At 35.5% G+C, this 13,594-nt stretch overlaps 1 protein-coding gene across 2 annotated transcripts in view; it reads right to left on the bottom strand.

The window, feature by feature from the left end:
- Nucleotides 1–439: 439 nt before the first annotated feature.
- LOC140044572 (protein phosphatase Slingshot homolog 1-like) overlaps nt 440–13,594 on the bottom strand; it is a 71,926-nt gene continuing 58,771 nt past the window's right edge. The window contains exon 16 of one of the 2 annotated variants that reach the window (XM_072089139.1): nt 440–2,009. In XM_072089139.1, coding sequence (XP_071945240.1) covers nt 1,354–2,009 — 656 coding nt within the window. In that variant the 3' untranslated portion in view covers nt 440–1,353. The remainder of the gene's footprint in view (nt 2,010–13,594) is intronic. The other variant, XM_072089141.1, reaches the window with a different exon arrangement.

Here is a 13,594-nt window from a genome sequence, read left to right as displayed (position 1 = left end):
ACACCTCTATTCAACTATATCCAGGGGACACCTCTATTCAGGGAACACAGTGTGATGTGCCCAAATATGGTAGTGATATGCTTAAATATGGTAGTGATATGCCCAAGTATGGTAGTAATATGACATCATCAAGTCCATATATGGGCTATTCACATTTTTTTTTTTGGTCCTGAAGCCCTTTAAGAGGGTTCTACTGTATTTTTGTAATTTGATAAAAATGTATTCAAACAAAAATTATGATTTGCTTTAAAAAATGACAAAAAAAATTTACTTGTTGAATTAAAATGCGGATTTATCAGGTTAGTAGGTATTATTTTGGGATCCGATTTTTGGTCAAAGTGAATAACTATTATGCGATATCAAAATGGCCAAACAACAATTTTTAAATTAGTACAGTAGTACGGTCCCGTTCACATTTCATCTATATGACTTTTTTAAAATTAAAAATAATGTACATTTTTTTCAGAAAGGGTACACCAAGCTCATTCGATTTTATATGTGTTTTCTTTTCATCTCTTTATCAACTGTTTTTCTTTATATTTTGATAATGATGATGAATAAAAGTTGAATTGATTTGATATACGTATTTTGTTATCTATTGATTATTTGTGTAACCAGTTGTCATGGTTGGTTGTCATTGTTTTAAATATTACATAGAAATTTACTGTGAAAACCTTTCACTAGTTGTTTACAAATAGAATAGTGTTACTTCATATTGATGACAAGAGCAACATCTTATTCTTGTGTTTAATATATACTACTGATTACGAGTAGTCAGATATGAGTAAAATGACAATAGAGAGATATACAGTATTGTATATAACACAAGATTAACATGCAAGTATAATCCTATGCTAGAGTAGATCCTCCTATAGGGTACATTTGAACACAATAATTTGGTAAGATTGTTAATGCAAAACCAGTATAATCCCTCCCTAATTTCGCACCTAGGCCCTAAAACCTGTTTTCCTGTCGACGTTATTCGGCAATTTTCTACGTAAACATTGAAATGTTAACGATTTACAGGAAAAGGTACTCGCTATCGTTATCCTTTCAACTTGATTGTTTTGAAACAATCGTCGTTGAATTGTTAATGATCAACAACGATAGCGTCCAATAACGTCAAGAGGAAAACAGGCTTCATAGACAACAATGGTAATTAATATTTATTCGGCAAGTTATCAAGCATAATCTTATCTTAATTTATTTTAACAATATTTTATGAGGGTGGTCCATCCAGCCGAAACTGCTCTTGCTCCAGCAATAAAACAAGACGACAAACAGTTCGATTTATAAAAGAATGATACATTTCAAAAATTGAAAAACAAACACACTAACAAGAAATAGAAATTATTACATAGTGTTATAAAATGAACTTGACCGCGGACTTTCAGAATCTTCATTGCTACTTGAAATGACTCTTGTACGAGTGTTGCTTGACCGACTCCCACTACCCTGTGACGGTGATTGCATAGAGCTTTTCCATGGCCGTTGTTGACCGTATCCCAATGGCATTGTTGAAACAGGAAATTGTCGCGGTGATGATTGCAACGGGTTTGCACTGGCTTCCGCATTCGACTCAACACATCCACTTTCTGATATTTTTGTTCGTTTTGGAGAAAATTCATCGTCGCAGTCCTCGACGTCTTCATGCGTTCTTGTATGCCCCCGAGGTAAATCTTTTTTGTCAGTATGTGAAAGGTTTTGGGGTAGTTCGTCTGTAGCCTTGTCAACAGGCGTGCGACTACGGGGTAACTCTTCATCCGACTCGGAATCCTGGAGTTGATAAACGCCTTCTACTGAACTTGTATAATCACTATCATCTGATTCATCGTCAAAATCACGTCCTGAGCTGACCCCAAGGTGACATTTTAGTGCATCTCTAATTTCGGGTTTTAATTTTTCTGAAGAACATCTTTTCAAATCTTGTTTTTTAGATGACGCAGACAATTCCAATTGGCGAACTCGCTTGTTTACGTCTACAAAATCTTGCTGGTGCTCAAAATTTACTGAAAAATACAAAACATTTGTTTTCTGAGATTATATAATGATATTTTATACATATACGTTCAGTAGTCCTACAAACAATGTGTAAATACAGAATATTAATGTATACAGACCATGTCAAAATTATTATACTGCAGTTACTGCAGTATATGTTGTTTACTCTTTATTTAGCAAGTTTATTGTAAGTTATCTTCAAGACAAAATTATTTCTGTTTTAGGAAAAAAGTAAGCTAATGCAAATTGTATATATTAAATGGTAGGCTTTCTTAAAGAGATACATGATATATTGTAGTTAACAGAGCTGAACAAAGACAGAGAGTTTGGTTACTTATAGAACAAAATTCCCACAGCGAATCCTGAAGTTTTGATTTCATATTATTGTTACATAATCCCACCTAGTCTTCCTTTAGTACGAGATTTGTAAGCTAATGATAATTTGCATCTATATGTAAGGATTATTTACATCGTACCATTAAACAACGATATTAAGAACGTCATAATAATATATGTAACTATCATACAATACCATTTAATATTTAAGAAGATTATATTTTTGTATACTACACACATTTCACAGAAACCATTAAAAATGACTTTACTGCAGTTACTTCAGTAACTATATTTGATTTATTCTTTAACTTGTTTATCCAAATGATATTAAGAAAATCATAATATACATCGTACAATACATTTAATATTTAAGAACAAGAATGTACATTTTTGTACACTACACATTTCACAGAAACCATTAAAAATGACCCTACTGCAGTTACTGCAGTACCCATATTTGGTTTATTCTTTAACCTGTTTACACAATTATGTAGCAAGCCTTATTTGGTGTAATCATAAACAGATAAACATCAATATCCTACTCTAAATTCAGCATTTATATTTCCATTTCAATTTTCCTTTGGGCCACATCCTTCACATAAAAAAAGAGTACAATCCTAATAATTCTTAAAACCCATCAATACAATAAAAAAATAACTATTCTTGACAAAAGCTCCACTTTATCTAATAAAATACTATTCATTACTTTCTAAAATATTCAAAGTTATTTAATTATAGGCAAAAAACATCTTTTTAATACATAATTGCAATTAGATAGCAAAAGATACATAGCTACTGACACTAGAATACTAGTACAGTACACCCCTATTAAGGGGACAAGATAGGGACCCAACAGTGTACTGTCTCCTTAGTAGGTCCTTATTAAGGGGACATTAGGACTCAACAGTGTTAGTGGGATTAGGGTTGGCCGTAGTGTTAAAACACATATTGCCCTTTGATATTCACAGGAAAATGGTCGCTTATAGGTGTCCCCAAAAGGTATTCTTTTCTTTAAAGATTTTTTAAATTTTTTAATCTCTTGTATATTTTATTGTAACATTACTTTATTTCTAACTTGACTTTGATACACAATTCAATAAAAAATAGTTATAAAAGAAGTTTTAATCTTTATTTCTAACCATCATATCGCAAACAATAAAACATGTCTAAAGGCCCATTTACACTAGGACGATTTAACGATCGACGATAAATAGACAAATATGCATTTTTCATACATAAAACAAAAGAAATATAACAACTTTTTATTTTAGAACCATAGAATAACCATTTATGCTTCCTTTGATGAAAATGATATTTTCACACGTCCAATAAAATGAAGTCATGATTAGTAAGAGCAATAATATCGTGACAATAGAACGATTTTATTGTTTTTATTTATCATGACGTCATTTGATTGGAATTTTAAAAATATTATTTTTATCAAAGACAGCATAAATGATTATCCTATAGTCCAAAAACGAAAACCTTGCTAATTTCTTTTGTTTTATGTAATAAAAATGCATGCTTATATATTTATCGTCGATCGTTATCGTCCTAGTGTAAATGGGCCTTAAACTTGGCTTTGATACATGCAATTCAATAGAAAATAGTTTGTTATAAAACTTGCAGAAGTTTAATCTTCATTTCTAACGATCATATCGCAAACATTAAAACACGCTAACTTGGCTTTGATACACGCAATTCAATAAAAAACAGTTTGTTATTTTAGGAGTTTTAATCTTCATTTCTAACCATCATATCACAAACATTAAAACACGTTTAATTTGGCTTTGATGCAATTCAATAGAAAATAGTGGGTTATAAAACATGTTCAATTTTCATACATGTTGAAACATTAAACTGCTTTAACTTGATACACGCCTCAACAACTAATAACCAGTAAACATGGAACATCAACCTACATCTCAGGCATCATTTTATTTTCGTTGCTTTAAACAAATCTCTAATTAAATTGGTACTTTTTCTTTCAAAGCAAGCGATTTTCGCTCCGCCATAAATCATTCAATAAAACCAAAAGATAATAAAGAACGGCTAAAAAAAAGTTGTATGAAGAATTAACTACATACATTCATTACGCAAATAAAACATCAATTGTACACTTCAAATTATCATTTTGAAATGACAAGCAATTAACAGTGAATGCAAACTAATTGGACAACATTGTACTTAAAAACAAAGTTGTTAAATTCTGTTTAATAAATGAAACTTTTATATTCAATGGACAATTTATTCAAATTTATTCACCTCAGGAGAAACATAAAAACTGTACTGTAAAATAAAACAGATCTGAATAAAGATTCACACGAATCATAAAAAGAACTTTATTATACAACACAGAGAAGGTAGTTCTCGACCTCACTCTCACTGACTTCACTCCAGTAGTTTAAAACCTCCCTCCCTCTGAAATAGTTTAAAACTTCACCAGTACAAACTCTAGCCATGTTGATACCCCATTACTTTCAACCTCTTTGGCCATACTCCATAACTCAATGAACCTCCCTCCCTCTGAAATAGTTTAAAACTTCACCAGTACAAACTCTAGCCATGTTGATACCCCATTACTTTCAACCTCTTTGGCCATACTCCATAACTCAATGAACCTCCCTCCCTCTGAAATAGTTTAAAACTTCACCAGTACAAACTCTAGCCATGTTGATACCCCATTACTTTCAACCTCTTTGGCCATACTCCATAACTCAATGAACCTCCCTCCCTCTGAAATAGTTTAAAACTTCACCAGTACAAACTCTAGCCATGTTGATACCCCATTACTTTCAACCTCTTTGGCCATACTCCATAACTCAATGAACCTCCCTCCCTCTGAAATAGTTTAAAACTTCACCAGTACAAACTCTAGCCATGTTGATACCCCATTACTTTCAACCTCTTTGGCCATACTCCATAACTCAATGAACCTCCCTCCCTCTGAAATAGTTTAAAACTTCACCAGTACAAACTCTAGCCATGTTGATACCCCATTACTTTCAACCTCTTTGGCCATACTCCATAACTCAATGAACCTCCCTCCCTCTGAAATAGTTTAAAACTTCACCAGTACAAACTCTAGCCATGTTGATACCCCATTACTTTCAACCTCTTTGGCCATACTCCATAACTCAATGAACCTCCCTCCCTCTGAAATAGTTTAAAACTTCACCAGTACAAACTCTAGCCATGTTGATACCCCATTACTTTCAACCTCTTTGGCCATACTCCATAACTCAATGAACCTCCCTCCCTCTGAAATAGTTTAAAACTTCACCAGTACAAACTCTAGCCATGTTGATACCCCATTACTTTCAACCTCTTTGGCCATACTCCATAACTCAATGAACCTCCCTTCCCCTGAAATAGTTTAAAACTTCACCAGTACAAACTCTAGCCATGTTGATACCCCATTACTTTCAACCTCTTTGGCCATACTCCATAACTCAATGAACCTCCCTTCCCCTGAAATAGTTTAAAACTTCACCAGTACAAACTCTAGCCATGTTGATACCCCATTACTTTCAACCTCTTTGGCCATACTCCATAACTCAATGAACCTCCCTCCCCCTGAAATAGTTTAAAACTTCACCAGTACAAACTCTAGCCATGTTGATACCCCATTACTTTCAACCTCTTTGGCCATACTCCATAACTAAATGAACCTCCCTTCCCCTGAAATAGTTTAAAACTTCACCAGTACAAACTCTAGCCATGTTGATACACCATTACTTTCAACCTCTTTGGCCATACTCCATAACTCAATGAACCTCCCTCCCTCTGAAATAGTTTAAAACTTCACCAGTACAAACTCTAGCCATATTGATACCCCATTACTTTCAACCTCTTTGGCCATACTCCATAACTCAATGAACCTCCCTTCCCCTGAAATAGTTTAAAACTTCACCAGTACAAACTCTAGCCATATTGATACCCCATTACTTTCAACCTCTTTGGCCATACTCCATAACTCAATGAACCTCCCTCCCCCTGAAATAGTTTAAAACTTCACCAGTACAAACTCTAGCCATGTTGATACCCCATTACTTTCAACCTCTTTGGCCATACTCCATAACTAAATGAACCTCCCTTCCCCTGAAATAGTTTAAAACTTCACCAGTACAAACTCTAGCCATGTTGATACCCCATTACTTTCAACCTCTTTGGCCATACTCCATAACTAAATGAACCTCCCTTCCCCTGAAATAGTTTAAAACTTCACCAGTACAAACTCTAGCCATGTTGATACCCCATTACTTTTAACCTCTTTGGCCATACTCCATAACTCAATGAACCTCCCTCCCTCTGAAATAGTTTAAAACTTCACCAGTACAAACTCTAGCCATGTTGATATCCCATTACTTTCAACCTCTTTGGCCATACTCCATAACTCAATGAACCTCCCTCCCTCTGAAATAGTTTAAAACTTCACCAGTACAAACTCTAGCCATGTTGATATCCCATTACTTTCAACCTCTTTGGCCATACTCCATAACTCAATGAACCTCCCTCCCTCTGAAATAGTTTAAAACTTCACCAGTACAAACTCTAGCCATATTGATACCCCATTACTTTTAACCTCTTTGGCCATACTCCATAACTCAATGAACCTCCCTCCCTCTGAAATAGTTTAAAACTTCACCAGTACAAACTCTAGCCATGTTGATACCCCATTACTTTCAACCTCTTTGGCCATACTCCATAACTCAATGAACCTCCCTTCCCCTGAAATAGTTTAAAACTTCACCAGTACAAACTCTAGCCATGTTGATACCCCATTACTTTTAACCTCTTTGGCCATACTCCATAACTAAATGAACCTCCCTTCCCCTGAAATAGTTTAAAACTTCACCAGTACAAACTCTAGCCATGTTGATACCCCATTACTTTTAACCTCTTTGGCCATACTCCATAACTCAATGAACCTCCCTCCCTCTGAAATAGTTTAAAACTTCACCAGTACAAACTCTAGCCATGTTGATATCCCATTACTTTCAACCTCTTTGGCCATACTCCATAACTAAATGAACCTCCCTCCCCCTGAAATAGTTTAAAACTTCACCAGTACAAACTCTAGCCATATTGATACCCCATTACTTTCAACCTCTTTGGCCATACTCCATAACTAAATGAACCTCCCTCCCTCTGAAATAGTTTAAAACTTCACCAGTACAAACTCTAGCCATGTTGATACCCCATTACTTTCAACCTCTTTGGCCATACTCCATAACTAAATGAACCTCCCTTCCCCTGAAATAGTTTAAAACTTCACCAGTACAAACTCTAGCCATGTTGATACCCCATTACTTTCAACCTCTTTGGCCATACTCCATAACTAAATGAACCTCCCTTCCCCTGAAATAGTTTAAAACTTCACCAGTACAAACTCTAGCCATGTTGATACCCCATTACTTTCAACCTCTTTGGCCATACTCCATAACTCAATGAACCTCCCTCCCTCTGAAATAGTTTAAAACTTCACCAGTACAAACTCTAGCCATGTTGATACCCCATTACTTTCAACCTCTTTGGCCATACTCCATAACTCAATGAACCTCCCTTCCCCTGAAATAGTTTAAAACTTCACCAGTACAAACTCTAGCCATGTTGATACCCCATTACTTTCAACCTCTTTGGCCATACTCCATAACTCAATGAACCTCCCTTCCCCTGAAATAGTTTAAAACTTCACCAGTACAAACTCTAGCCATGTTGATACCCCATTACTTTCAACCTCTTTGGCCATACTCCATAACTCAATGAACCTCCCTCCCCCTGAAATAGTTTAAAACTTCACCAGTACAAACTCTAGCCATGTTGATACCCCATTACTTTCAACCTCTTTGGCCATACTCCATAACTAAATGAACCTCCCTTCCCCTGAAATAGTTTAAAACTTCACCAGTACAAACTCTAGCCATGTTGATACACCATTACTTTCAACCTCTTTGGCCATACTCCATAACTCAATGAACCTCCCTCCCTCTGAAATAGTTTAAAACTTCACCAGTACAAACTCTAGCCATATTGATACCCCATTACTTTCAACCTCTTTGGCCATACTCCATAACTCAATGAACCTCCCTTCCCCTGAAATAGTTTAAAACTTCACCAGTACAAACTCTAGCCATATTGATACCCCATTACTTTCAACCTCTTTGGCCATACTCCATAACTCAATGAACCTCCCTCCCCCTGAAATAGTTTAAAACTTCACCAGTACAAACTCTAGCCATGTTGATACCCCATTACTTTCAACCTCTTTGGCCATACTCCATAACTAAATGAACCTCCCTTCCCCTGAAATAGTTTAAAACTTCACCAGTACAAACTCTAGCCATGTTGATACCCCATTACTTTCAACCTCTTTGGCCATACTCCATAACTAAATGAACCTCCCTTCCCCTGAAATAGTTTAAAACTTCACCAGTACAAACTCTAGCCATGTTGATACCCCATTACTTTTAACCTCTTTGGCCATACTCCATAACTCAATGAACCTCCCTCCCTCTGAAATAGTTTAAAACTTCACCAGTACAAACTCTAGCCATGTTGATATCCCATTACTTTCAACCTCTTTGGCCATACTCCATAACTCAATGAACCTCCCTCCCTCTGAAATAGTTTAAAACTTCACCAGTACAAACTCTAGCCATGTTGATATCCCATTACTTTCAACCTCTTTGGCCATACTCCATAACTCAATGAACCTCCCTCCCTCTGAAATAGTTTAAAACTTCACCAGTACAAACTCTAGCCATATTGATACCCCATTACTTTTAACCTCTTTGGCCATACTCCATAACTCAATGAACCTCCCTCCCTCTGAAATAGTTTAAAACTTCACCAGTACAAACTCTAGCCATGTTGATACCCCATTACTTTCAACCTCTTTGGCCATACTCCATAACTCAATGAACCTCCCTTCCCCTGAAATAGTTTAAAACTTCACCAGTACAAACTCTAGCCATGTTGATACCCCATTACTTTTAACCTCTTTGGCCATACTCCATAACTAAATGAACCTCCCTTCCCCTGAAATAGTTTAAAACTTCACCAGTACAAACTCTAGCCATGTTGATACCCCATTACTTTTAACCTCTTTGGCCATACTCCATAACTCAATGAACCTCCCTCCCTCTGAAATAGTTTAAAACTTCACCAGTACAAACTCTAGCCATGTTGATATCCCATTACTTTCAACCTCTTTGGCCATACTCCATAACTAAATGAACCTCCCTCCCCCTGAAATAGTTTAAAACTTCACCAGTACAAACTCTAGCCATATTGATACCCCATTACTTTCAACCTCTTTGGCCATACTCCATAACTAAATGAACCTCCCTCCCTCTGAAATAGTTTAAAACTTCACCAGTACAAACTCTAGCCATGTTGATACCCCATTACTTTCAACCTCTTTGGCCATACTCCATAACTAAATGAACCTCCCTTCCCCTGAAATAGTTTAAAACTTCACCAGTACAAACTCTAGCCATGTTGATACCCCATTACTTTCAACCTCTTTGGCCATACTCCATAACTAAATGAACCTCCCTTCCCCTGAAATAGTTTAAAACTTCACCAGTACAAACTCTAGCCATGTTGATACCCCATTACTTTTAACCTCTTTGGCCATACTCCATAACTCAATGAACCTCCCTCCCTCTGAAATAGTTTAAAACTTCACCAGTACAAACTCTAGCCATGTTGATATCCCATTACTTTCAACCTCTTTGGCCATACTCCATAACTCAATGAACCTCCCTCCCCCTGAAATAGTTTAAAACTTCACCAGTACAAACTCTAGCCATGTTGATACCCCATTACTTTCAACCTCTTTGGCCATACTCCATAACTCAATGAACCTCCCTTCCCCTGAAATAGTTTAAAACTTCACCAGTACAAACTCTAGCCATGTTGATACCCCATTACTTTTAACCTCTTTGGCCATACTCCATAACTCAATGAACCTCCCTCCCTCTGAAATAGTTTAAAACTTCACCAGTACAAACTCTAGCCATGTTGATACCCCATTACTTTCAACCTCTTTGGCCATACTCCATAACTCAATGAACCTCCCTTCCCCTGAAATAGTTTAAAACTTCACCAGTACAAACTCTAGCCATGTTGATACCCCATTACTTTTAACCTCTTTGGCCATACTCCATAACTAAATGAACCTCCCTTCCCCTGAAATAGTTTAAAACTTCACCAGTACAAACTCTAGCCATGTTGATACCCCATTACTTTTAACCTCTTTGGCCATACTCCATAACTCAATGAACCTCCCTCCCTCTGAAATAGTTTAAAACTTCACCAGTACAAACTCTAGCCATGTTGATATCCCATTACTTTCAACCTCTTTGGCCATACTCCATAACTAAATGAACCTCCCTCCCCCTGAAATAGTTTAAAACTTCACCAGTACAAACTCTAGCCATATTGATACCCCATTACTTTCAACCTCTTTGGCCATACTCCATAACTAAATGAACCTCCCTCCCTCTGAAATAGTTTAAAACTTCACCAGTACAAACTCTAGCCATATTGATACCCCATTACTTTCAACCTCTTTGGCCATACTCCATAACTAAATGAACCTCCCTCCCCCTGAAATAGTTTAAAACTTCACCAGTACAAACTCTAGCCATATTGATACCCCATTACTTTCAACCTCTTTGGCCATACTCCATAACTAAATGAACCTCCCTCCCTCTGAAATAGTTTAAAACTTCACCAGTACAAACTCTAGCCATATTGATACCCCATTACTTTCAACCTCTTTGGCCATACTCCATAACTAAATGAACCTCCCTCCCTCTGAAATAGTTTAAAACTTCACCAGTACAAACTCCAGCCATATTGATACCCCATTACTTTCAACCTCTTTGGCCATACTCCATAACTAAATGAACCTCCCTCCCCCTGAAATAGTTTAAAACTTCACCAGTACAAACTCTAGCCATATTGATACCCCATTACTTTCAACCTCTTTGGCCATACTCCATAACTAAATGAACCTCCCTCCCTCTGAAATAGTTTAAAACTTCACCAGTACAAACTCTAGCCATATTGATACCCCATTACTTTCAACCTCTTTGGCCATACTCCATAACTAAATGAACCTCCCTCCCTCTGAAATAGTTTAAAACTTCACCAGTACAAACTCCAGCCATATTGATACCCCATTACTTTCAACCTCTTTGGCCATACTCCATAACTAAATGAACCTCCCTCCCCCTGAAATAGTTTAAAACTTCACCAGTACAAACTCTAGCCATGTTGATACCCCATTACTTTTAACCTCTTTGGCCATACTCCATAACTAAATGAACCTCCCTCCCTCTGAAATAGTTTAAAACTTCACCAGTACAAACTCTAGCCATGTTGATACCCCATACCCCCATTTAAATAGTTAAAACCTTTTTGATTGTCCACCACCTAGTACTGTACTCATTATATCCACTAACACAGACACAGTTAATTAATAATTACAAATCTTAAAAGTTTTATTTAAAACAATTTCAAAATATTTCAATGGGAAGCCTGTCACAGAATGGAATACATAAACATAAAACATTAAGAAACAAATTATATAAGAGAACGAATTCTTACTTAAAATAAAATAACCAATAGAAATGAAGGATAATGCAAAAGCAATTAGTTTTAGAATTTCTTTAGCAAATCCTTAAATAAATATATTTGAAGGATCTTAATCTAATAAAAATAACAGTTAGTCTTGAATAAACTAGACAAAATGGCGCAGCGGCGTCTCATGAAATACGTTAAGTTCCCATAATCTCTAGGGCAATCATTTAAAAGTTTATATTTTACCATTGTTAAATTGACAATAAATTAAATCCATTAAAATAAAATGAATATGTGAATTATACACATATTCATTTCACATATTTCTGTATGCGCTTATAGTACGCTCTTTAACTGATTACGAATCATCTTCTGACCAGCATTATTAAATAAATTGAAATAAATCATACTTTATTCTCCAAATTATAAATAATGAAGTGCTTTAATGCCATTTGAAAACCGAAGAGCCAAACTGTTGTTGAGACTATAAGGAGAACTTGTCAAGCAGACTACAATTTAGATTGAATTTTCATTACATATTTTAACTAGGATATTGTCAATATTGAAGTGTAGATTATGAGCCTGATCGAAATGGAGGCCTATCGGCAAAATGTGCCATTAAAAAATTAGAAGGTAATTCTTTCCTTCTCGTAAGATATAGGGTATGCATTAGACAACAGGCTTTCGTCTTAAAATTTTGGCGACATCCTAAGTGTAATTCACAAATCACAACAACAACAATTTGTACACTATGTTCTTATTCTACTGCAGTAACTTTAACATCTACTGCAGTAACTTTAACTAGTACTGAAGTAAACTTTGATTTGTAATTGTAAGTAGTGAGTACTTTTCCAGTTGTTACTAGAGTATAGTCAATTTTGTAATGCAGAAATTGTTTTATTTTTTACTTTAATGTGTACACTGTAGCAACTTATATTTGCTATTGCTTGTTACTGGAGTAACTTTCAATGAAATAAAGTTTTTACTGCAGTAACAAGCAGTTCAAAACTTATATTTGATATTGCTTGTTACTGGAGTAACTTTCAATGAAATAAAGTTTTTACTACAGTACGCGCACAAGCAGTTCAAAACTTATATTTGCTATTGCTTGTTACTGGATAACTTTCAAAGAAATAAAGTTTTTACTGCACTAACAAGCGATTCAAAACTTATATTTAATGCTTGTTACTGTATAACATTAAAAAAAAATAAAGTTTTTACTGTACAGTAGTAACAAACAACTCAAAAGTTCTCATGGCCAGTGATCTTGTTCCTAAATGTCAGTACCCAAACAAACAAGGCTTGAGGCAGAACAGAATGCATTGGCTGAAGTGGTTTTACAAAACGCGGTAAGCCATTAAATCTAGTCCTGAATTTTGTAAATTAAGATGACTTATCAAATAAGCTTCAGATGTTCGTGTCAGACACCCATTTGCAATGATTAAACCAATCCATAAATTCTGTTTAATGGATGCTACGAATGTACTCGATATGTACAAAGCTTGGCCAGGGGATTTAAAACAAATATTTTTGTAAAAAATTGATTTGATCAATGAATAATCACCAGCCACCAAAACACATTAAACGATTACATTTTTGTTTATTCACGTACGGCTATTCAATATTCCCTTAAATGTTTTAAGTAATTGAGAAAAGTTAAATA

This window comes from Antedon mediterranea, chromosome 3 (genome assembly GCF_964355755.1).
Source record: "Antedon mediterranea chromosome 3, ecAntMedi1.1, whole genome shotgun sequence".
NCBI lineage: Eukaryota > Metazoa > Echinodermata > Crinoidea > Comatulida > Antedonidae > Antedon > Antedon mediterranea.
Note: the sequence above shows the minus strand (reverse complement) of the source record. Positions and strands in the feature narration are given on the sequence as shown.